This window comes from Lissotriton vulgaris, chromosome 4_1 (assembly GCF_964263255.1).
Source record: "Lissotriton vulgaris chromosome 4_1, aLisVul1.2, whole genome shotgun sequence".
In the NCBI taxonomy this organism is placed as follows: Eukaryota; Metazoa; Chordata; class Amphibia; order Caudata; family Salamandridae; genus Lissotriton; species Lissotriton vulgaris.
The window spans coordinates 1,893,150,680-1,893,176,821 of NC_141691.1; the positions used below are offsets into that span (position 1 = coordinate 1,893,150,680).

At 42.3% G+C, this 26,142-nt stretch overlaps 1 protein-coding gene across 1 annotated transcript in view; it reads right to left on the reverse strand.

The window, feature by feature from the left end:
- The window catches only part of ADCY8 (adenylate cyclase 8), a 1,172,958-nt gene that overhangs the window by 150,776 nt on the left and 996,040 nt on the right, over positions 1–26,142 (reverse strand). The window contains exon 12 of the mRNA XM_086966223.1: positions 11,914–12,086. Coding sequence (XP_086822349.1) covers positions 11,914–12,086 — 173 coding nt within the window. The remainder of the gene's footprint in view (positions 1–11,913; positions 12,087–26,142) is intronic.

Genomic DNA, 26,142 nt, shown 5'->3' on the forward strand with positions numbered 1-26,142 from the left:
AGCACTGTGGTCCAGTGTAAAGTGCGTGTGCTCTCTGTATATGTGTGGTGAGATGGGCCTGCCCTCCCATAGGAATGCATGGGGGATATATGTGTCCCTGGTAATTCCTGGTATGAGAGGAGTGCAGGGGCGAGTTTAGTATGTATGAACTCGTGAAAATAAATGCTGCACAATGGTGTGCGCAGATTTATGGTGACTGGTGGAGAAATGCCACTTTTAGAAGTTGTCATTTCTGTGTATTTCTGCCATCCTAATTTTAAGACTTTCGGTATTCACAGAAGGCATTTAGGAGTCCTAAAGTTAGGACTACTAACTTCTGTGAATACCGAAATGAGTAAGTGCCTTCTGTGAATACCGAAATGAGTAAGTGCATTCTGTGAATACCGAAATGAGTAAGTGCATTCTGTGAATACCAAAATAGTAATAAGTTTAGGATTGAGTCTTAAGTTCATTCTGTGAATCAGGCCCACTGCTTCCAGGGAGAGAGGAAGGCGTGGCAAGCAAATTCCAGGAGTGTATGGTAGCAGTTAGTACCTGGATAGCCAGGCACTGCCTAAAGTTGAACTCGGCTAAAACCAAAGTATTACTATTTGGCTCCAGTGATAATTTCTGGAGTCCGAACTGGTGGCCTGAAGAGATGGGGACACCCCCCATTCCAGTCACGACAATAAGCTCACTTTTAGGCCCCAAGTAAATGCAATAACCTCATCAATCCACTGTATACTGAAAATTATCCGGAAGATTCTTCCTTTTCTTCCGGAGGACTGTAAGAAAACAGTGGTGACGGCCCTTGTCCTATCGCGCCTTGACTATTGTAATAGTTTATTCCTTGATGCTCAACAGGGGCTTCTTAACAAACTTCAGGTTCTGCAAAATGCAGCAGCTCGACTCATCACATGCCTTCCAAAGTTTGCATCCGTCTCCCAGGAACTGTCGTAGCTACGCTGGTTTCCAGTGCGGAAACAGATCTCTTTTAAAACCTTGTGCATAGTCTTTAAGGCGGTCCATGGACTTGGCCCGGCGTTTCTAAAACAGCATTTCCATTGGTATAGACCAGGTAGGCATCTCAGGTCAGTCAACCTGGGGCTGATTAAGACCCCACATATAAGAAAAGTGCGCTGGGGAGGCAGAAGCTTTGTCCTGGGGGCACCAACTGCCTGGAATGCTTTACCTTTGGCTCTTAGACAGATTACTGACCTGATGACCTTCCGTAAAAGTCTGAAAACTTGGCTGTTCACGAACTAAACAGGAGGCTTAGGCCAGGGGAGCTATCATTAAAGCGCCAGGACACCGTTTGGTAACAGCGCGCTCTACAAATGTTATAAATAAATAAATAAATAAATAAATGAGTTAGCACTTTTCGGTTTATTAAAGCAGAATCAAACCCAGTTACTAACCAGAGGGGGGGAGAAATGTTTTAATCAATTTCTTCCTTGGTGGCATGTTTGTTGATCCTCCAGAACTGGAAAACAACCAAAGCACCGACCTTTAAAAAAATGAGCTGAATAAAAAAATACGAAGAAGATTACGCGAAGAGGGTGGGAACTACTAAAAGATTTATCTCAATTTGGAAGTATTTGGATCGGATGGTAAAAGATTTTCAAGGGAACACTCACTCAGTTGACTCTATAGCAATCCATACAAGCACATCTGCACTTTGGTAACATACTCGATAGAAGATGAGTCAACGTAATAGACTAATGCAGGGGTCTCCAAACCGGTCCTGGAGGGCCGGATCCATGCCAGATTTTTAAAATTACTACATGTATCTCAATGGGGATATCCAAAAAATCTGGCATGGATCCGGCCCTCCAGGACCGGTTTGGAGACCCCTAGATTAATGTATTGGAAAGAATATATGGACAATTTACTGGAGAGGAAGTTGGGAAAAATCGACACTTTAGCACTTGCACTTTACTATTTAGGAAATAGGTTTAGATAATCTACTAATGTCTGTTGTGAGAATATTTTCTAATGGAGAAGATAGTACAAGTATGAATTTGGCTTTCTGTATCAGTATTCCTTCTTTTTTTTTTTAAATATATTTTTATTGAAAGAAGAAAAACAAGAGGAAATATTACACATATCATGTGTCATGCAGTAAATACATTGCAACGGTGTGTAGGCGAATAAGCTAGTATGGTAAAATCAATGCACCGGAGAGTGGGACGTCAACATGAATATGTATATGAATAAGAAGCAACAATACGATCCACAACCCCGTTAAGCTGACGTCAGCAGAGTCCGCCCACCCCACGATTCAGGATAATTGAGACCAGAGCAGACACCCAGATTATGCGGAAAAAATCGACTCAGGATAAGTAACCCACCTCTCGTAAAAAGGGGAAAAAGAAGAAAAAAAAAAAAGGCCATAGAACTAAAACAAGGACAAAATAAAAAAAAACTCCCCCGTTCCCGCCACCCTGCACCCCTGCAATAGCTACGGCCTAACCCCACTAGCAGTGTGCCTGTTGCCCCACAACTAAACCTAAAAGAAGGTAAAGAATGGAGGAGGAGATGTCATACAGGCTCCCGGCCCCCCTCACTCCCCGCCAGAAGCAAACCACCCCGAAATACAGTCAAAACACTATGAAGCAGCAATTACAAAACAACCGGGGGGGTTCGTGAAAAACCACCCGACTCCTGCATCATTGTAGGCTACCAGTCCCGTATCAAATAAAGCCGTGTTATCCAACCCATACAATCAAACTCAACCCTGGTCACTCCGATTTTTCGTACGAGCTCTCTCCGCATGAACCGCCACCCCGACAGGAGAGTCAAAACGTTCAAGAAAGTCGAAGTCAGTACGGTACGATCGGATCCAAAGTGTTAGCACTCGAAGTCCACTAGTCAGACGGCGATACCAGTCCACCAACAGTAAGGCACTAGAATGTAGTCGAGCCGACTGGGAGGAAAAGAATGATAAGTCAATCCGATAGTCACTGGGGAAATTATCTTGGAATAGAAAATCAGTTGTGTCCATCTTGGGCGGTATCTGCATTAAGTAAGATGAGTTATTGATAGTTACCGGCTCGCTAGCTGGTGTTCGGGAGCCGACAGAAAACACCAGATCTGGGTTCCACTCGGGATCCTCTGTCTCAGACATGCCCTGCTTCGCGGGTAACACAACGTGTTTCAAATCTATTGAAGGGTCTTAGTCCGGTCCCAGATGCATATTTTCGGCTGTTACGACCATTTTGTGGATGATGGCTGTGACCTGAGAGTGAAGCGCCCCAATGGCGGCAATAACGGTTTGCAATGACGGCGCACCTTCCACCCGCTCCATATCTTCTCGCCAAGCGACAGATCAGATCTTTGACCCTGGAGGTCGACTACTCCGGGGTAACAGGCACAAGCGGGTCCGACATTCACGGGGAGCACCCATCTTTCTCGCTGTCTGGACAACGTCGCCGCTAGCGAGAATCCACGCCCGTCGACCCCGGGGGCTCAGCAGGGTCTTCGGGCAACGGACTCCCACCGCTGTGTCCTTAAAATCAACCTGGCCACCGTGCCACCATCCAAACCGGTCAGGATATTCTCCACTTCGGGAGACCGGACGCCGCCCAAGTCCCGCGGCCGATGTTGTTCAACTCCAACCCGGATGGGTTAGAAATCGAGGCCCCGGCTTCCACGCTGAATTAGGCCGAGAATGAAAACAGCCAGGTTCTGAAACTGGGATGGTGCAGTGAGCTAAAAAACGGTGTTGGATCTAGCCCTGATCTCTTGACTGGGTGAGAGCTTTCTGCTTAATTCAGAGACTCTGTCCCTCACCACCCCTTGTTGTAAATATATGAGAATGAAAACACGGCGTAACTTCATCATTCGAGAAGATGGAAATCTCGGGAGTACACCTTTAAGCTCAGCAACACTTCAGCCACACGGGAGTCTGGTGCGAAGTCAGGATCGATATCAGGATTTATAGGCTGCTGTTGGAGGTCGGCGGAGCCGGGAGCTTACGCGGCCATCTTGGTTGCTTGCGTAGCTCCTCCCCCAGTATTACTTCTTAACCACATTGCTGCTGGTCTTATTCCTCTCCTGTGCTGGGCCATAATGAAAATGGGTGTGGTCATGACGAGCTCAGCTCGTCATGAGCACCTGAGAGGTACATGCCATGACGAGCTGAGCTCGTCATGAGCACCGAAGGGGTTAATGCTCCTTTTAAAAATACGAAGAAGCTTAAGCAAAAAGGGTGGGAGCTACTAAAAGATGTATCTCAATATGGAAAGGATGGAAAAAGATCTCCCAGATTAAAATCACCAAGTGGACTCTATAGCAATCTATGTAAGCACATTTGCACTTTGGTAAAGTACCGGATAGAAGATAAGTCAATGTAATAGACAAATGTATTGGAAAGTATATATGGACAATTTATTGGAGAGGAAATTTAGGAAAGATTGGCACTTCAGCACTTGCACTTTACTATCTAAGAAATAGTTTTTGATATTGTAATAATGTCTGTTGTGAGAATATTTTCTAATGGAAATGATTGTACAAGTATGAATTTGGCTATCTGTATCAGTATTCCTTCTTAATGCTCCTTTTATGTATTATGTTTTTACTCTGCTCAATAAAAGTTTGCGTGTTTCGGCTGCGGCTCTTGGTTCGGGAAGGCACGGTTGAGGTAGAGGACTTTTAGGAGTCTTTTGAATGTTATAAAGGAAGTGATAGTCCTGATATCGGCTGGGATGGAATTCCAGATTTTTGGTGCATTTCCCGCAAAAGACCGTGCAGCAGATTTTTGTTTGTGTGTTTTCATGAGGATGAGTAGCATGGTGTTGGAACTCCTGAGGTTTCTTGTCTGGACGGCTTTCTTGAGTTTGGAGGCCAGGTATTCTGGTTTCCCTGTGTTCAAGGCTTTGTGTGTCAGGCAGGCAGTCTGGTAAGCTGGCCCTCATTTCTACTGGGAGCCGTTTTAGTTCTCTGAGTGCGGGTGAGAGGTGGTCATAATTCTTGACTCCGGTGACCATTCTGGCAGCTACATTGAGAGTTGTTTTGAGGGGGGCTAGGTGGGATTGAGCTGTACCGGTGAGGATTGCGTTACCGTAGTCGAGTCTGGATAGCACCAATGATTGGGTGGCTTGTTTGAGGTCTTTGGGTGGGATGAAGGGGTTGATTTTGTTGAGGAGCTTCAGATTGAGGAAGACACTCTTCGCAGAGATCTTAATGTGATTGTTCATGTTCAGTTTCAGGTCAAGGGTGATTCCTAGAGATTTTACCAATTTTAGCCACAGTGAGATTACCGTTGAGGGCATCTATTGCTTTTAGCCACTCTACGATTTGAGGGTATTCTTCTTTGTTGGAGATGAGGAGCAATTCCATTTTGTCTTGATTGAGTTTAACATGGTTAGTTAATAGCCAGTGTTGAATTTCTCTAAGGGTGTTGTTTACTCTTAGAATATTGTTAATGGAGGAGGTTTCCAAGAAGATCTGGGTGTCATATGCATATAGATGGAAGGGAATGTTGGCTTTCTTTAGTAGGGTGGTGAGGGGTTCCATGTATATGTTGAATAGTTGAGGGGAGAGCACTGAGCCTTGGGGGACACCTCTGCTGACGGGGTGTAGGCCGGACATAAAGGATAAGATTCTTACCCTTTGGAAGCAGTTGTGTAAGAAGGAGGAGAACCATTTTAGGACCATCCCGTATGCACCTACTCTGTCTTGGAGAGCCTCGGTGAGTAGATTGTGGTCAACCATGTCAAAAGGCTGCCGATAGGTCCAGGTTTATTCAAGTGGTTTCCAAAACTTTTAGAACCACAACCCATTCTTTCAAACTACAAACGTTTGCAACCCACCTACCTTTAATAGACATGAGGAGGTGTGATTTTTTAATGTAACAAAAGCATCATGTAGTAGTGCATTTTCATTTACAAACAGCACATTTTCCATTGAAACGACCACTAAATTTGGACAGGTATACAGCTTTATTGATAAAAGTATACAGCATATACCAGACAAATTATGTGTGGCAATGTGGTTTCTGTGAATTTGGGAATCACCAATTAAAGTGGATTTATTTGTTTTGAGCCTATTAAAATCTTTGTGTTCGGCACACTTCAGATTTACAAAACAATTTGCTTCATTTTTGCTTTCCAACTGCTGAATGTATTCATTTTTATTTACAGGTGTTTATACTTTGTTGAGTGTTTCAAAAAATTACATCCTGAGATTTTGCTCATAATTTAATTAAAAACTCTTCTCACATTTGCAGTCAGACAAAAAAAGCAAACACAAATTCCATGATAAAAGAATAAGCAGCAACTTGTCAAAAGACATAGCCTGACATTTTACCTCTGTCTTGAAACACTGTGAATACGACAAGATAAACACCTAGGGTCCGATTCATCTAGAGCTGGAGTGTGGAGGCTTCGCAGTCGTGGTGGGATCTACGCATTGCAGTTTATCATTGAAGACTATGACTATAGAGCCTACCCCACTAATGCGGAGGCTCTTTGTGAATCAGACCCCTACTTTAAAGGTATCTGTATTTATTGCTCGGATTTTACCGACCCACTAAAAATTGGCTTTCAACCCCCCAAGGAACACTGGTTTATTCAGTCACTTCAATAATTCATAGGTATTATGAACACCATTTAAACACAACAATATTCAGATTCTGCATCTGATTGCAACTGAAATATGATGGCGTCTTGGTGCCATCCTTCATGAAAAGAAATGGCACACAAGTCCATTAATTAAATGCCTTTGATAGAGCAATGAGAGCAAATTCACACAGTTTCTTGCATAGAAAATAGCATCTTATGTGTGTAAAAATTAGAACCATGAGTATATTTTCCCTAATCCTTATTCCCAGAATAGGGGTCAGCGGAGATGCATGCTAATAGATCTGACTTACAAATGTGTAGTTGTAGTGATTTAATTCCATGATTTGTAACATATCACAACACACAATCCCATTATCTGTTTTTGTCCCCATATTGATCTAACTTGATCTTATTTCTTATAGCACCTTATTAAGTCACTTCTGTCTGATTTCCCAGCACATTCTGTTAAACAGCTAAAGGTACCCTCCTGAGCAAAGTCAAATCTCAGTTTTTTACACTGATCAGTCTCAAATGTCTGACTGGTCAATCAGCTGAAACCTACACAGCTTTAAGAGGCTCTGTTCCAGCTTGTCTGCTAAAGCAACTCTTGCTTCATGTACCACAAACATGTGGAGGCCTATCATGAGCCACAACCCACTAGATGAAAACTACTTTTTCCAGATCTACTGACCTTAACCAATTCTCCCACTTTTTTCCACCTTCCTTTTGGTAGTTATGGAAGCAGTTAATACTTGCCTTGACTATTACAACACCCTTTACATCGACCTAGGTAAGTTCTTCCATGCTAAGTTTCAATGTGCCCAGAATGCGACAGTCTGAGCTATTTTTTGCCTGGAAATGAAAGACACCCTCCATAGCCGTACACTGGTTCCAAGTGTCAAATCACACTAAATTTCAATCCTTTGCATTATGCTTAAAGGCCTCCTTAAAGAGGCTTGAGTTAATCTCTCCTGCAGAGGGTGCACACTTGTGATCTGAAATGAAAGTACATTTATAAAGCGTTCAAAAACTAATTGGCATCAATGTGGTGAGAGCCAAGTAAACAACCTAAAGGCCAGGGATTAGAAGAATTCAGAGGGAAATAAGATCAGGCTGCAGAGAGAATTGCCACGTTTGTAAAGCTTTTTTAAAGGTCAGATGATTTTCAATAAGGTTTGGAAAGCATGGAAGGGTATTCCACAGTTTGGCATGGCTACAGAGAAGGATCTTCCACCCCATCTCACTTTCCGAAATTTAGGTGTAACCGCCAGCTTGTTCTTAGTAAAGAGTAGTGGTCTTGCTGGTAGGTATCACTGAAATTGGGCTCTAATAGCCCGGAGTAATGCCTTGTATTCAATATACAAGGCTTTAAAGGTGATTAGCTTACTAATGGGCAACCAGTGGAGCTTGACAAGTTCACAGCCAATGAATGATGCCAGGGGAGGTCTAAAATCAGCATTGCTGCTGCATTCTGCACAGTTTGCAGTTTCTGCACAAAAATATCAAGGCTCCCCTAACATTCCAGACACAAAATGAATAATATTTGTACAGCACATAGCTACTCCTAAGAGTGTCCGGGCTAAGTTGAGGACTAATCGACTAAAGAAACAGCTTGTTTCAGTAAAATCCATGCTTTGTGATGCTTACGGAACTGAGATTCCTTGACGATGCTGTGTAGCTTGAGTCGGAGGCGGTTCCGAGTTTGCGCTGACATAAAAGAAAAGGACCTTTCCTAGTTCATTTAATAAGAGGAATTACTGCAAAAATAGCATCTGATAAGCGTAATGCATGAGAGGGAAGGTAATATATAAATTTAACTGATAGATATTGGGGGCAGAGCCATAAAAACAACGATGAGCATGCACCAAGGTCTTAAACAAAATCATTTTCTTAATTGCCAACCAGCTCAAGGCATTGAAATGGTGAGAAATATGGTTGTGACGAGGAACTTTTAACAACAAGCGAGTAGCCACCTTCTGTACTGTCTGCAATCAATTGATGAGGCAGACTGATAAACGTAAGCACAAATATTAGCGTAGTCCAGTTTCGAGGTAGTCAGAGTGTAGACTACAGTTTTCCTGAATTGAAGTGGTAGAAGAAAAATACGTTTCTTGAGTTCCTGCAGCAGCGGAAAACATGAACGAACGACAGCAGCAACCTAAGGCAGAAATTAGAGCTGTCAGTTGACCTTAACTCTCAAATTCCTAGCCACTATGAGGAGGTGGGGGACGAGGCATGGAAAGAGCCCAACAACTGTTGTACCCCGGAGACTGGCAGGATGCAAAATCTCTGTCATATCAGAGTTCCATTGGAGGCTGCTGGCCCGCATCCAGTTGAGGACCTACCCAAGGCAGTATTCAAAATGCTCCTGGGAGGCTGAGGACTCACACTCAAGCAAAAGGAATAGCTGTGTGTCATCTGTATAGAAGATAATCTTCAACCCAAAATGACTCCAACAAGTGGGCCAAAAGGAACATATAGATTTTAAGTAAAGTAGTGCTCAGAGATGAGCCTTCAGGTACCCCGAGTAGTAGAAGGGAATTGTGACATTCACATAACCTGTCCAAGAACGACTCTTATCCATTCAAGCGCCTGACGCTCCCACCCAACTCCAATATCCATCAATCTCTGAAAAAAATGAATGGGTGGGACAGTGTATAAAATACAGCTGAACGATCTAATAGGATCATGGTGGCCTTTTTACCTTGACCTAACATCAGCTTGATGAAATCGGCTACCTGCAAGAGTGCTGCTTTGGTGCTGTACTGGGTCAGAATCTTGAATAAGAAGGGTGCAACAACAAAAATTGCTTAAAATACTCTGAAATTCTTTTCCAATATTTTACATAAAACAAGTGAAGGTTCGCCAACTGTGCCCAAGCTGTCATCTTTTTTTACAGTGGAATCGCTTCTCAGACCAGCGGTGTATGTTGAGGGGTATAAAAAAGCTAGTTGAGTTATCGGGTTAGCAACCCTGGCAGCTGATCCCGTGGTCAAGGTAAGACATTTATCCGCATGAGAGTCTGATTTGCAGCTCTGAATAGCTGTTTCAGACTTTTTTAATAATCAGTAGCCATGGTGGGCACTCATTTTCAGTACAAGCTCCTTTGTTGTGGACATTCCTTGACATTAAGCTTGTAACCACACCCACACGCTTCTGGAGTTAAGGTACAGCACAAAAAAGAAAGCATCACTAGAGCTTTAAGAATTGTACAAACGTTGTCAGTCTGCCATTCAGTCAAGCCATCACTCAGGTGAGTCTCTTCTTCAATTCAGCAAATAATTCCAAAATGAAGAATACCAGCCTGACTACTAGTCTTGTAAAACTGCATTTTGGACGATTTTCAAAATGAAGAAAAACCTTTTCTTAAAAAAGAAATTCATCCAAAATATTGTCAACGGAGAGGAGACAATATACCAGTACAAAAAAACAGTCAAAGAATAAAAGAGTGAAATTAATGAAAAGATGAAGTCAGAGGAGGTACAGTAGAGGTTGAAGTATTAGTGCATAGGCAGAGGTTGAGATGAAGTACAGGGGTATAGATACTTCTATATGTTCTAGAGTATAGTGAGATGAGGATGTGGCAAGCTTAGAAATTGCAAATGTGCCATGATGATTGGCTGAGCATCACAGAAATATTTCTGTTGCAACCGCCAATACCCAAACCAGTGAACCAATGATAAGGTCATGAGGTGGTAGGGCGAACCTACCCAGAGCTCTTTTGGCGAGGCACCATAAGGGACTCCTTTTACAATAACATATGTTAAAAAAATGATATTCCTAGATTTGCAAATCCTATCTTGGATTTGCTAATCCTTGGACCCTGGGTTTAAGGATTGGTAAATTCAGAGGAGGGTGCATGAAAATTGCTTAAAAATGTTTAGAAAGGTATTCAGTGTACTACTGCCCTTGGCCAATGGCGACATGTGGCAGTTGGCCACACCTGGAGGGGTGGTTTCAAGGATATGATTACAGTCCAGGCCAAGAAGCCAAACAGTGTCCCCATCTGGGGTTGGCTGCCCGCAGAGGGTTACGTGTAGGTCCCGGCCAGAGGTCAAGCCTTAAGCCCAATACTACTGATTAAAGCTTGAGGCCATGCCCTGCTGCACACTGATGAATGATGTGTGCTGCGAATGAGGACCATTCCTGGAGAGGTGGGCACAGAGTCTGGGCCTTGTGTAGCGTGGTTTGGCCACCTTTGGAGGGTTAGGTGCAGGTCTGAAGGCCAGATCATATGGCTAACCCCAGTACACACAGCCGAAGGACATTTGCAGCAGCAGTTAGCTACAACCAGAGTGTTGGGCACAGAGTCTGGTCTCAGGCAAGGCCTTAAGGCCAACTCCTTCAAGTATTGGCCGCTCAACGGGGGTTGGCAGCAATCCCCACTTGGCGCAACCCTTTCCTGGGAACAGCTGAATGATATGCATGGCTAAAAGCAGTGCGCAGATTGGGTGAGCATCCCACTGAGGGTTGGGTGCAGGAGGCAAAACCCCAGCTGCCCTTGGATGGTTGGGCTGCACCTACCCCACTGACCAGAGCTGAGGACCATATGCAGCAGAGGCTCAGCTCTGCCTGCGGACAGTAGGGCATAGGGATATCTTGGGTGTGGTGTGTGGTAAAAAAGAATCACTGGACAAAAGCAAAGATTAAAGTGAAGTGATGGTAAATTCTGGTTATAACATCTCAAAATATGTTTAAAAAGACCAAATTCACTTAAACAACACACAGTTACAGTGTAGATATGATTATGAATTACAACTGAAAACCACTGAAATAAGCAATAGTTAGGAGCTTGAACCATAACTCGCACATCAGATGCAATGCTTACAACCTCGCAATAGTCTTACCAAATAAATAACAGTACCTAAAAATGAAATGTAATTAAACAGATAATCAGAGCTATTAATGATAATACATTCACAGTCATCTTTATCAAAGTAGTAAGGGTTTGTGATATGTAATCTCAACTATAAGATGATTTATGTAGCTTCCAATTCAACCCATATATTAGGTTCACATATTTTTTAACTTCTTATTTTATGTTGACCCTGTCGTAGGGGTCTGCATTTTTTTGCCACCTTGTACTGTTATCTTCAGCATCCCATACTGTGTTGCAACATTAAGCCAGAAGACAACAGAGGACAAACCTGGTATTTGCAGTGTGGTTTGGTTCATGACTCACAGCTAGACATTTTATTTACCACCTGCAACCTCATGTTGACCTGTTTCTATCATGAGGAACGCCCTGCCACAAAGACCCCAGATTGTATATTAGGGTGTGCTAATTACAATACATGTAAAAAAAATTCTAGGCAAATGGCTAACACATCCTCAGGCAAACACCAGCTGGGCAGTACCATGAAGCACTTACTTCCCATTCCGATGCAGGGTGTCGTAGCGCAAGAAGAGCGAGCTGTAAATTGTCTCTGTCAGGAGTGAGTAAATGGCGATCATAATAAGCAGCACGGCCAGCTTCAGGACAGAGTTGAGCCGAAGAAAGACAGCACACGTCACCATCGCCAGCACACCCGTGAAGACAAAATACTGCATAAAACATAGAATGGAAATCGATTTAGTGTCACTAAGGAACATGTGCTAATCTAAAAAAAAAACATCAATGTGCACCAGTGCCACAAGGGTGGAACTATTGAGTAAGAGCCCAAGAATGAAGTTCCCATACAAGTAAAATAATTCAACTTTGTGAATGCCGGATACACCACTACTTTTCCAGTTTAGCTGATACTTTTACTATTAAACAGTAAATTGCCTACCAAGACTATGGCCATATTAACGTTTTCATCATCTACTATGATAAATGGCTCTCATTGCAGTGTCAGAGCTCATGCATGTCAATTGCACAGAACCTAGTACTGTTTCATTGATGCACATAGAAATTTGTGCTCAACGAGAATCCATGCAATAATTGGTTATGGTGTAGACATTTTGACTGTCTAATATAGGTTTTTTGACACAGCCGACATGTTTCACTGGAGGTGTAAATCTCCATCAGCGTTTTGAAGGCAGTTTAGAATCAGAGTCGCAAGTCTGGTTGATGATATTAGGCCTAATTGAGGAAACGTTCTGCAGTCTGGTGCTGAGCCTCTATATCATGGCGACAATCCAGTCACTGGCGCAATCAAAGCAATGTTTATTTAGACCTTAGCCTTTAAACAGATATAAAACCAATTTACATAGATTAAAACATCACAACTTATACATTCTCAATGTTAAGAAAGTTGATAAGTTTTCAATGAGTGGTGCATAATTCGGCACTCTTATCCGGGAAGACACAATACATTATAAAATTGTACAATATAAAATATTCATTTAAAATACAATCCTCCTTAATTAAAAGTTTAGCCTGGTAAAAAGTTAAGGTTATTACACATTTCAACTAATTTTCTCTAAGGAAACTTTTGATTTCTTTCATATAGTTCCCCACTGCAATCGCTATGTCAAGATTTGGCATTTCTGTAAGTAGTTCAACTGCCTTGATCATATTTATATATTTATATCATATTTTAAAAATAGCGGGCGGAGATAATGTTTACGCTGCTCTTATAGTATTACATAGTCTTACAAAATGTGCAATATATCTCCTTTGGTGCCCAAACTACATTTACAGTGACCATCACAGTGTAACATTTTCCTTTTTAATTCTTCATTTACTAGCCTGGGGTTTATACCTATTCTCATTCTTAAGATATCCTGTCTATACAAGTAACTAGGTAAGACGTCCAGATAAGGAAACCGATTTTCTTTTCACCAAGAATCCCTCATTTGTTGCACCGATTTTTTTCTTCTTTAGGTGTACCATACCCTTCTTGAGACTTCTTGTCCTTGTTTCGTGAGCTCACTCTTAGAGAATTCTACCTGCAGGGAATCATGGGAAATTTTCACCTTTATGTTTTCACAGGCATGTGATATTTTCTTCCTTATCTCTTTAGCCCATTTAAGACTGCTTAATTGGATGTCTTTCCTACACCACTGTGACACCCTTTGGCCTGTCTCTATATCCAAACGTTTCCAAAATCTAAGTAAAATTATTTGTGCCTGTATACTCCAAGCAGTTGTACCTATCTCAGTTCTTATTGCTTGCATCATCGATGAGGGTGGTAGTGTCAGCAGTGTTTTCAGACACTTTCCTTCCTCTAAATCCCAAGCTTGTTTCCCACTTTGGTAAAGAACCTCTGCTCCATATAGTATTATCGGGGGAATCATTGCGCTAAAGGCCTTCAACAACGGTCTGTGTGACATCGTTCCATAATCTCGATTGAATTTCTTCAAGCCACAGATCGATGTGAAGGCCTTAGCCTTCTGGGCTTCTAAGCGAATATGCCACGTTAGCGTCCTGTCGAACCACACCCCCAAATAATAGCATTCATTCACAATTTCCAGTTTCAGATCTCCTAACTTTCAGTTAAAACTTGTCTCTTTTTTTCCAAAACATAACATTTTAGTTTTTCCCATATTTACGGTGAAAACTCGCATTAGAGTATTCCTTAAAAACATTTAATTTCCTTTGTAGGCCGATTTCAGTCTGATCTAAAATCACCAAGTTGTCTGCGTACAACAGGCAGGAGATTTTATTCCCATCCATTCTCGGGCTTGCACTTCTTTCAACCTCTAGGGTTGGCGGTAAATCAGCCAAAAATATAGCAAAGAGCAGAGGGGCCAGCACACAGCCCTGCCTTAGGCCATTCTCTGTAGCTATTTTAGTGACTCTTCTGTGTCACTAATTACTTGGGCCCAATTGCCACTGTGTAACACTGCTCTATCTCATCCTCAGCAACCACGCGGAGATCTTTTTATTTTCTAGGGTTTCCCAGAGGCAGTTCCAATCAACAGAGTTGAATGCGGCTCGAAAGTCAACAAAACAATAGTACAGCTTACCATTTTGTTCCATTGACTTGCGTGCTGCTGCCCACAGGGCAAAGCAATGGTCGACCGTAGAGTGGCCTTCCTTAAAGCCCCCCTGTTCAGTTGGCATAATTGCAAACTCCTCTAACTTTTTATATTCCCTTTTCAATTTTTCAAGATGCCTTTGTCTCTTCTGATCATATTTCTTTCTAATACTTCTGGTTTCCTTCCTTATTTCTCTTTTTTCCTTTTGACATTCTACCGAGAACCATTATGATCCTCTTGCTGGGATTATTTGTTGATTTAGTTTTTCTCTTTTTAATTTGAATTGTAGACATTGCACCACTTGCTCTATTTGTCTATCAAACCATTCCAGATTTCGGACCCCTATTTCCCACAAAGATATCTTCTGTTGGAGTTTTCCTAGTTTTTCTATATATTCTTCTGATAATCTAGTAGTCACTCTTTTTTGGTATTCAACTTGTTGTGCGATTACTTTATCACGGGGTTTCGGCCTCCCCCCTTGAATTGTCAACTGCAAGGGGTTATGGTCACTCTCTTCTATCTGGAGTATCTTAAATGTACTTATAAGAGGGAAGTTCAAAGCAAACATACAAACATACAAATCTAATCTATTGGGCAATTTTGAGTGCCTATTTTGAATGTTTTCTTTGCTGGGCAATCTGAATCTAATCTACCATTCAAGCAGAACAGACCCTTCATCCCTAGGTAGTTTCCCAGCATTTTGTCCCGTCTTGATGGTTCGCATACTGGAAAGGTTGCCTCCTTTATCTCATATGCATCCAGTATAGCCCTATACCAGAGGTCTACCTTCTTTGGGCACAGTTTATGATTAAAATCCCCCATTATAAAAAGAAATCTGATTCATACTTTCCGCATAGAGAGTCTATATCATATTTAAAATGCTCCAACTCACTTTCATACTCCTTCATATTCTCCCATTGCATGTACACATTTTGAATAATTAAATGTTCATATTTTTTGTCTAAAACCAGCAAGGACAATCTGCATACCAAAAGCCATTTACATTTCACCTTAAACGGAATCACATTCTTTGCTATTTTTGTGGATACTAAGGTCATAATCCCTCCCGCCCGCTGTCCACACTTCTTTTTCCTAGCCGGTCGGTGGTAGCTGGAGGAAGCCATCAAATATTGGGGTTTCGTCGCATAGCCAAGTTTCTGTCACACACAAGATTCCTGCATTCCCTCCTAACTTGCTTAAACATTCCTGTTTTGCTCTATCACCCAGGCCGTTTACATTCCAGGTTAAGAAATTAAGGCTATGCGACCCCCCCTCATCCTATTCCACCTCACTTAAACCTCCATCTTCCCCCATATCTTCTTTATACCACTCGGAGGGAACTGCAGGGCTGCTTCTTTGACTCCAATTGCCCCATGAATTTTCCATGTCTGAGTTATTCACTACTATGTTTAGTGAATAAACATATGTGTGTTTAATATGCCTCCACCCTCTACATTATTCTCCATAAGCCTCACCTGTCTCTTCCCAAGACCTGAATGACATTTTAGGAAGTCTCTACCCGATTGAACCTTTGTTTCCAGTTCCTTCTCTACGATTAGTCGTATCCTTTCCTGCTCTATCTCATCCTCTGCTTTCCAAATGCCAGTTTTACCAAATTTGAATAGACTAGGACTCTTGTGATATCCTTCCAATTTGTGTTTTCTATAAATCCCTCTTGTCTCAGGTCTTTTGTACCTATTCCTCTCAGACTTGGGCATTTTTAGAATGAGAATAGAATTTGGGACCTATTTAAGGGTTGAATCTTCCATGTTTTCTTCCCCTTTTAGTCTGATTGAACTGGTTCAAAATACAGCCATTTATTACTTTCTATCTCAGTACCAGACTTCTGGACTTCTATGCCTGGCTGTCTGTATTCCTTCCATCTAGCATTCGCCTGATGGCTTTTTACACTTATTTTACCAAGTTGTGGGGCTGGTTTTTTAAGGGTGCAATTCTTCTGAACATAGATGTTATGTTCCACGTTCATTGTTTTTACTAAAGAATTTACTTCTGATTGCGTTTTACTAGGTCCCTTACTAATCTTCTTCTTTACTTGGTTCTTGGATCCCTCCCTCTTGCCCTCCGGACTTGCAGGCTTATTTGGTACTTGTGTAAATGCTGGGCATGCCTTAATCTCATCCTCTTGTACCCACAGTTTTTTCCTTGTTTCTACTTTGGGTTCCCTCTTTTTGTATATCACTCTTCTAGGGAGCCCACTATAGTTCCTAGAACTATATCTAATTTTTCCTCCTCTTCTCCTTATCAACATCGGGCGTTTAGAGATGTATACATTATGAGAGGTTTCAGCTATTGCTACACTCCCTTTCTGTTCTATGGGCTGGGGTTCTTCTATTGGTCTCATCATATGTGGCATTTGACCTCTGATTCCTTGCAACTCCTCCTCAATTTTTTTTATCTGTTGTTTGCGTTTTCAAGACCCCATTGTTTAACATTGTAACTTCTAGTATCCCCTGAAGGGTTTTCTGAAGCATCAACAATAGGCCCATCGTTGAAGAGGAGGGAGTTGCAGAGATATCTAGTTCTTGTTGGCTGTTCCTCTCTGGATTGTCTGTTCTTACACTTCTCTGTGTTTCCCACTGTATTTCATTTGGCCATTGGGCTGATGTGTTTAGTTCCTCCCCCCAATCAATACTCGATCTTTCCATAATGTTCCTCATTTGTCCTGAGGTCCCTAATGCCTGTGTGTGTAGCGAGAATAATTTGGGGGATGAAGAAAGGCGCGGCGCTGCCAGCGATTCATTTTGACATAAGAGTGACTGATTTAACAAAGATGATGCCTCCAGTACTTCTTCAATAATTTCCACTGAGCCATTCCTATTCTCCTGTACTATTTCTGCTTCCAAGACTCTCATAGGTGACACTACTCTTTTGTAGTGCTTACCTACAAAGTCTTTTACAGATTTAGAAACTGACAGGCGTCCTTTATTTTCTTGCTATGTCTCTTTATTTCTCCTCTTTTGCGGTGCTGCTTTTGCACTTGCCATGGGGATAGTCTGGCTCTCCTTGCTTTCTTCTAGGGTCCTTGATTCTCCAGAAAGTTCCCTCCTCCCGGGGCTTTGCTTCGTATGCACTTTACGGATTTTTTGCTTTTGGCGCCATAGCTCTCAACCCGGGGATATAACAAGTATATTCTTATTTTATGATCTTGTGTACTTTAATTTGATTTTCCCTTCTTTAACTAACCCCCTAAGCAGCTAGGTTTAACAGCTACTATTTGCTTTGAGGGGGCGTTTGTTACTGCAATCACACATACACTTTCACTTACCTCTGTTGTGCCTTTATACCGCCTTGCCACCGGTTTGCACTAAACACTGTGCTTTATAGTTTGTAATTGACCAGCAAAACTCCCCCTTACATCCTTTCTTCAGCGCAGAGGGGGGTCGGGGGCTTCCTGGATCAGGCACCAGGCTTTAGTGTCAATTTCAGTTGCAGAAAGTTCCAGGGACACCAAGACAGAAAGGCTTTATCTAGTCCGGCATTGTTCACCATTCTGAGTGGAGAAATATTCTGAAACCAGGATCTGGATACTTCTGGATCATGGCAATATCATTTCAAATCATAATATATCTGAACCTGTTATGGGCATTTAATTTGGATCTAAACCCTGCTAAATTCACCATGAATCTATTGAATCTGTTAGACTGATTTTTATGTGTGTTTAAAAGCCAAAAAGAAAAACATCTTTTGTGACTGAATGTTGAACTTAACCCTCTCAGATAGTTAATCTAACTCTGCCATAAAAGCTTTCAGGGTCAAACTCAAATCCATCTCGTCCTTTTGTAAGGTGTAGATTCAGGCACTTTTTAACATTAAAGATTGATTAATATTCTGCTTTATAAAATTAGAGCCTCCATTTGCAAGTAAAATAAAATAGGTAATAGGAAAGACTCCTATGTTATCAGTGGTCATCCAACAAGACTTTGACACTTAGACAATTCTGTGAGCTAACCTACAGAATCAAAAGTTCAAAACAACTAAAACGCCTGTTTGGCATTTGAAGTTCCACCACAATGAACTCCATATAGATTTAATAAATTGACACCATTTAAGGAATGACCGACCACTGCTGTTATTTAAGGGGCTTGGTCTGGTCGGGCGCTGCTTTAATGAGGCTTTGTTTTAACTCTGAATTGCAAATTAAGTGGAATTGGGAATTCGATCTTACTGGGGGATTTGTGAAGCTCGGCTACCAATAATTGTACCTTGCACCAATTACTTTTGCACAAATTTGAGGAAATTGTTTTTAAAATTCATTATTTTTTTTTAATCTGTGGGGGCTAACTTCTGCCACCATTGAGCGGCATTACATTTGGGGGCTGAATTACGGGAACTAGTACATCTTTTTCGGGACACGCTTTGTCCCTGGTGGCCATCTTTAATTGCTGCACGCTGACGGAGGTCAGCGTTTCAGTCCTTGCACGCCGACCGACCACATATGTTATTTAAGAGCCATGGTCTTGACGCACAGCGGTCGCGCCAATGTCGCGCAAATGTCGCAACAAAGGCGCGACAAAGGCAAGACCGTCTGCGACCGTCCGAGACCGACTGGGATCAGGGGCTAGGACCTATACCCAAAAACTTTCCTTCCTCAAACCTACTACACAATATTCGTCAAGTCAGTTGCTTAGCTTGCAAGGTAGGAGGGGCACTAACTGTAGTTTACTATGTCCTTTTGAAGCCAATCCTTTATGCAGTGGCTGTAGCTATGGTTTTAATAACCCTAGTTTAAACATGACTAATAGTTCCATTGTTATAGATTTAAATGAGCAGGAAGTGATACAAAAGTACCCCAGTAAAAATAAAATGTATAATTTTTGGAGTATTAATTGTCGCTCCCTTCCAAAACATAGGGAGGACATTTTTAATTTGTTAAATAGTGAAGGATCCAACGCTATTTTTTCACAGAAACTTGGTTGATTGATAGTTCAGGTCCGGACGAGGCATGCACCCTCCCCGATAATTACACTATAATAAGGAGAGATAGAATTCTCAGGAAAGGTGGAGTGATCGCGATTATTTTCAGAAAAAGCTCTTCATGTAAATTGGAAGATTTCCCACTGGTGGATTGCAAAGCTGCCCTTTTTAAACTCATGCTCTCCCCTCAGCTTACTCTATCTGGGGTTTTGGTCTATCGACCCCCTGGGTCGGCTGGTTCTTGGGTGCCCCTACTTTCAGATTTGTTGGCTCCTTAGCTACTTAAATTGGCTAGATTTACAGTTTTAGGAGACTTAAACCTTCATTTGGAAAGCACGGATTGTCTAGCAAGTAAGGCGCTCATTGCTGATCTATCTGGACTGAACCTTCCTCTTTGCAATGTAGTCCCCACTCATATAGCTGGTCACTTTTTGGACCCTATTTTCTCTAACTTGTCTGATATTAACTGTCCTCCTGCACTGCCTTTATGTTGGTCCGACCATTTTGCAGTCAAGTTCCAATACAAAAGTTTATTGAAACTGTCCCGATTGTTTCCTGATATATCAGGTCGGACCAGAAATTGGGGAAAACTGGATATAGCAAAATTCAACCATTTATTGCTGAACAATGCCCCTGCTTTGAACTCCATATCACTGACCTCCCTGAACAGTATTTATAATTGGATTGCCTCCGCTTCTAATGCTTGCCTTCCACCCACCGTGAAAGAATTTAATAACCACCGGCCTCCTGCCCCCTGGTTCACAGAGCAGCTACAAGCTGAAAAAAGCTAGTCTGAAGTTATGGAAAGAAGTTGGAGAAGGAATTACTCCCGAGTCCAAAAATATCTATAAATAAAGTTGAACAAATCCACTGGACATTAGGAGGAATTTGTGTGACGAGTCCGGCTTTGTCTGGCATTATTCAGGTACCCACCGTGGCAGAGGGCTCTCTGCTAAAATTAGAGCAGTGGGCTCTTTTGGACATTGGCTCTTTTACAAAAATTATAGCGAGCATTAAATCAGGTTCTCCGTGCGACCTGCTTCCAGCTGTAGCGCTTCTACAAATGGAACAGCCGGCCTTAAGAGTGGTCATGGAGCTATTAAATGCCTCTCTTGGTGAGGCAGAGATGCCAGCCATCTGGAAACATGCAATAGTCCTGCCGTTGCTAAAAAAGCCAAAACGCGGACCCTGCAATGCCGTCTAATTCTAGGCCGATTTTCCTGCTCCCGACTTTTTCCAAAGTCTTGGAAAAACATGTGAATGACCAGCTATCTACGTTTGTGGAAGCCTCTCACTTTCTGCACATCTCACAATCAGGTTTCAGAGCAGGGTTCTCAACGGAGACCACATTGCTGGGCGTCACTGAGATGCTACGCCAGAGTCTGGATGCAGGTGATACAGTGGCCCTTATACTATTAGATCTAAGTGCCGCATTTGATACGATTTCCCACACCGTATCAATAAAGTCCTTAAAGGCATTGGGCATCGGTGTATCAGCGCTTGCCTGGCTGTCCTCCTTTTTATCGGAGCGAACATTCTAGGTCTTCTCCACTAGGGCCACCTTAAATTCCTACACATCCCTGTTTGGGGTGCCACAGGGCTCAATTTTGAGTCCACTCTTTTTTAACATCTATATGCAACCCCTGGCAGTGATTGCTGAAGCAGCAGGGTTTGTGCTGTTTTCATACGCCAATGATACTCAAATCTTCTTTTCCTTATCGGCTGATAAGAAACAGGGTCCTTCTACTCTGCAATTGGGCTTGCGCAATATTGCATCGTGGATGCAACTTAATTTACTCAAGCTCAATGGGGAAAAGACGGAAGTGCTTATTTTTGGTAAAAATTCTGAACATTGGGACCCTCAACATTGGCCAGCTGAAATGGGACCTTTACCTACGCCTTCCTCTCAGATACGCAATCTAGGCTTGATTATTGACAATAAATTGTCAATGAAACAACAGGCAGTACCAATTGCAGCCACCTGTTTTACCATCTTAAAATGGTTAAAGAAAATCATTTGGATGCTCCCTGTCGATACCCAAAGGACGGTAGTCCAGGCACTTGTAACATCTTGACTGGACTATGGCAACGTCCTTTTTTTGGGGTCTAACAGGGATGTACTGTGCAAGCTCCAGGTGGTGCAGAACTCTGCAGCCGGATTGCTGTGTGGACTTCCCAGAATGTCCAACACAGTAAATGCGCTGCGAGAACTACATTGGCTTAGGTTGGAACATTGCATAAAATGTAAAGCCCTATGCTATATGTTCAGAATTCAGATCGGCTCTGCTCCTAAATACTTACAAGATCTGGTACGCCCCTACCATCCTTCTCGCCTTCTTCGCTCCTCTTCAGAAGAGCTCTTTGAAATTCACAGGATCAAATTGACGAGAATGGGAGGCCGCTCCTTCTCTCTTCTTGGTCCAACTTTGTGGAATTCCTTACCTGATATGATGCGGAAAGAGAAGCTGTACCCCAATTTCCGCAACCACTTAAAAACTTGGCTTTTCAATCAACATTTCTAATTCAGATTTCCTGAGTCTCTTTTATGGCCTGCTCTAGGAAACCCTTGTTGGGTAGCTGTGCGCATTAGAAAAATAAATTAACATAACATAACATAACATCTGTCAGGTATGGAGTCTTTATTTGGGTTTGGGTACCCCTCCCAACTTAATAAATCCACTCTGGTTAGACTGTTCTGGGAGAATCTCAATCAATGGTGTACGATACAAGCAGGAGGTAATCCTCAGAGAAATGAGTATTACATTCAAGAAATACCAACAATTTAACAGTAAAGAACTTTTAAACATCAGGAACATTAAACATCTTTAGGCAAAATGTGCTGAGAAAAAGTAAAGTACTGTTCAAAGTTGACTGGGACTTAGTTTGATATCAGGCCAACCATGATTGTGCAGAGATAGGATAAACTAAGGAAGCCATCCCAGTCAAATGTTTTACCTTCGGGCTTAGTCTAGAAATTGGTAGTCAAAGTCTTTCAACTGAGCAACATCCAATGCGGTGGTGTGAGGGTCCCTTGAAGTCAGATACGTCATTGTTTACCTCCTGATGAAGCTGTTAGTTTTGGTGTTGAAAATTGGGGGGCAAAACTTTGAGCAGGACAAATCTGGATTTTGCAGCCTCCGAGGTCGCTTTGCAGATGAGAGATGGTTTTACCTTTGGACCTAGCTACTTTGTTGGAAGTCAAAATCCTACAACCAAACGATGCTGGAAGCTGTAGCAGGATAGGGCACCATGAAGCCAGATACTTTTGCCGCGAGGTCCTGCTGTATTAGTTTCTAGTGTTATGAATAGTTCCGAATGAGAAAAGCCTGGCTTTTTTTTTACAAAGTTCTCACTTCTTTCCAACTTCTAAGAAAGTTCCTCTTGCAGACCCAGGATCCACGTGGCAGGCTTCTAGGCACCAGGTCTCTCCAGCCAGACTTCTATGGTCAGCTGGCCTCTCTTAAAATCAGAAGCCCTTCTGTTTTCTGTGTACCACCTGAAGCAGTCAAATAAGAGGCCAACCACTGTATCCTTGGAGAGCAGTTTCAATCTTTGGATGCCAGCAGGATTCAGGAGTCCTTGAGTTAATCAGTAAGTCCTCAGCTTCCAGAAGGAGTAAAATATCTTCATCCTTCAGGGCCTTCTTTTTCATGTGGTATCTTCCCAGGTCCAGGAATGTTCTGAGGAGGTGGTGGAGAAATCTTTCCACCTAATCATAACTATTTTCTTTCAGTTACTGTAACAGCTTTTGCAACACTTTCTTTTGCCTTTCCATAAAATTGCCCAGGAACCTCTGTTTCAAGATGGCAGAACTCATCATTCACAGGTAAGCCTTTCTTCAGCTTCTTAGCAGGAAGCTAAGAAGCTCTCCTTCCATCTGACAAGGAGACAATGTGTTCTCTCCCTTGCGCTGACTGGAGAATGACTGTCTAGGAAGATTCTGAGAATGACAAGGAGGAGTCCTCCCTGGCATATCCAAGTCAAAAGAGGTAGTGCTAAAGCTGCCCTTTCTTGTGTCAACTGTTCCTGTCCACTCAGAGACAGCCAATTCCTGCTAACTGATCAACAGTTAACACACATCTGCTCTTCCAGGGCTCAGACACAGGCTACGGTCCTCTGAGCCAGAATTGTTAACTCACCCAGACTAGAATACATACCTTAGCTCTTCAGGGGATGAGTGACAAAACTGTTTTTAGGTAGGCTTTTATGCTGACAGCCCAACATAAATTTTTGCAATCACCCAGATTTAGAAAATTGAGGGCCTGATTTAGATATTGGCGGACAGGTTATTCTGTCACAAAAGTGACGGATATCCCGTCTGCCTTATTATGAGTGCCACAGGATAAATATTTTAATCCCATCGAGGCCTAAAAGTCAAGCCAACCCTACAGATTGAAATATCTTTTGGGTTTTATTTGACTGTTGGGTCACACTAAACCAAATAAGTAGCATGCCATCTTTTTGTATAGCAGCTCTGGGCTTGAACGTCACACTTTATAGGTGACTTATGAATATATAACAATAGGCTTTTCCTACATGCAAATTCATTTTTCCTTGCGCTGTTCTACTGTCGGGTATTTCGTCTGCAAGTCAGCAAGAGCAGACTAGTGCTCCTGGTAGACATATACTTGTGTGATATATGTGGTAGTTTAAATAAACATTGCAGTCCACATAGGGCATTTAACTTTCGATGCAATAAGTGAACTTTATGCACCATTTACAATGGACTTATAGCAAAGTCAAATAGAACAAACAGGGAGTTCCATTGTATGGCACCTGTATTGGGGAGAAGAAAGGCAATGTTTTACTGTTTAGAACTGGAAAAGTGCAATGGCCAAAAGCCAGAGGGGCAAAAATCAGGACACCACAACAAATATATGGTAATTTTGTCGCAGCATTCCTTTAACTCCAACAGCTAAAGCATAATCTTACTGTAGAAAGAACAATAGTAATCATTTCTAGAATTATCTATCAAAACAGAATATTTGTAGGCATGAGCATAATGTGCAAAGGTAGGTGATATGCTGGGTGAAAGCAACTTTAATTTTTCAAGTCATCTGTCAAGACAGACACTGAAACCAAAGCTCTCGGTTCTATGTCACAATATCAATGCCAATAAAATTGACTTGCACATATATCGACTCAGCAGTATTGACTATTAACATATCATCAAGGTAAGCTTTTATATCTAAAAATGTATATACATTTATATTCATAAATGCGATATTAACACTTCAATAGTGTGGTATAACACCCTGGATGTGCATTGGTTTGGGATGGTACATTTGGGTTCCTAATCTCCATAGCAACCATTTTCTGATGCACCTGCTCAACATAGCCTCATTAAACGCTGAAAGTAATTTATATTTTTTCCTTATACGGTTGAGACCTGGCAAATTTACCTTTCCTCTAGATGAGGCTATAGATAACGTTCCTGCAGAACTGTGGTGATACCAGTGAACAATCAAAGACAGCAGTATAGTTTTTGGCCTAAGCATTAAAGTAAGAGTTCTCCACCTCATATATTGGTTGGCAGGAAATATTTACTGCCTGCTGGATTTTGTCCATGACTGGCAGGCTTTGAAGCCTCCTCACTACAAATAGCAGGTTAATGTGGGAGCTCATAACATAACCAGTAAATGCAGGTAGCACTGGGTGCAGTAGTTACTGCATGCAGTATAAGGTACTCATTGTGAGGCCTGCACATTGGAACAGGGAGTAATGCAGTAATATAATTTTACCCTATTTTGGAGCGTGAACGGGGTTGTAGCTACCAGTGGTGTAGCCGGTGCAATACACCAGGGGCCAGAGGTCGGAGGGGGCTTATCTACAACAGCCCCTTGAGTCAGGAGAGGGCACCTGAATAACCAGGCTAGATTAACAAGCATTAAACATTACTTTAAATTTTGTTTTACGGTGTCACATTTTTTTGTGTTCAAAGACGGAGGTGAACTCACTTGCAACCATTATGATGAAAATAAAATCCGGATCTCCTACAGACCCTGCCCCTCCCCATCAGTTAGTAAAAATTGAGAACATTATCAGACCTGTCATTCTCAATATACTAAATTCATCTATTTCCACAGGTTCAGTACCTACTACATGGAAATGTGCACATGTTAGGGCTTTGCTGAAGAAACCCACTTTGGATCCAGGGAATATGGCCAACTATCGGCCTATTTCCCTCCTTCCGTGGATCAGCAAACTCCTAGAAAAACATGTCAACTCATCCGTTACTCAATTTTTAGAGAACCATCATCTCCTCCACGATTCCCAAGCGGGTTTTCGCCCAAAATTGGGAACTGAGGCGGCCCTCCTGGCGGTAACTGAGCTGGCCAGGAAGCAAATGGATCAAGGCGGCACTGCAGCAATTATGTTGCTTGACCTCAGTGCCGCCTTCGATACCGTTAACACCAATATTCTTTTTCACCGCCTCAATCAGATCGGAATTTCTGGGAAGGCCATGCAGTGGCTCCAGTCATTCCTGGAGAATCGATCTTTCAGGGTAGTTGAGGGCACTACTCACTCAAAAGTCTGGCCCCTGGATCAAGGTGTACCTCAGGGCTCCTCATTGAGCCCTACTCTTTTTAATATTTACATGCAGCCGTTAGCCGACATAGTGCACTCCTTCGGCATTGATATAATAACCTACGCCGATGATACACAATTAGTTGTATCCATGAATCAAGCAGACTCTTCCCCGTCCAACTTAAGTAACTGTCTGGTAGCGGTAGCTCAATGGATGGCCACCTCGCATTTG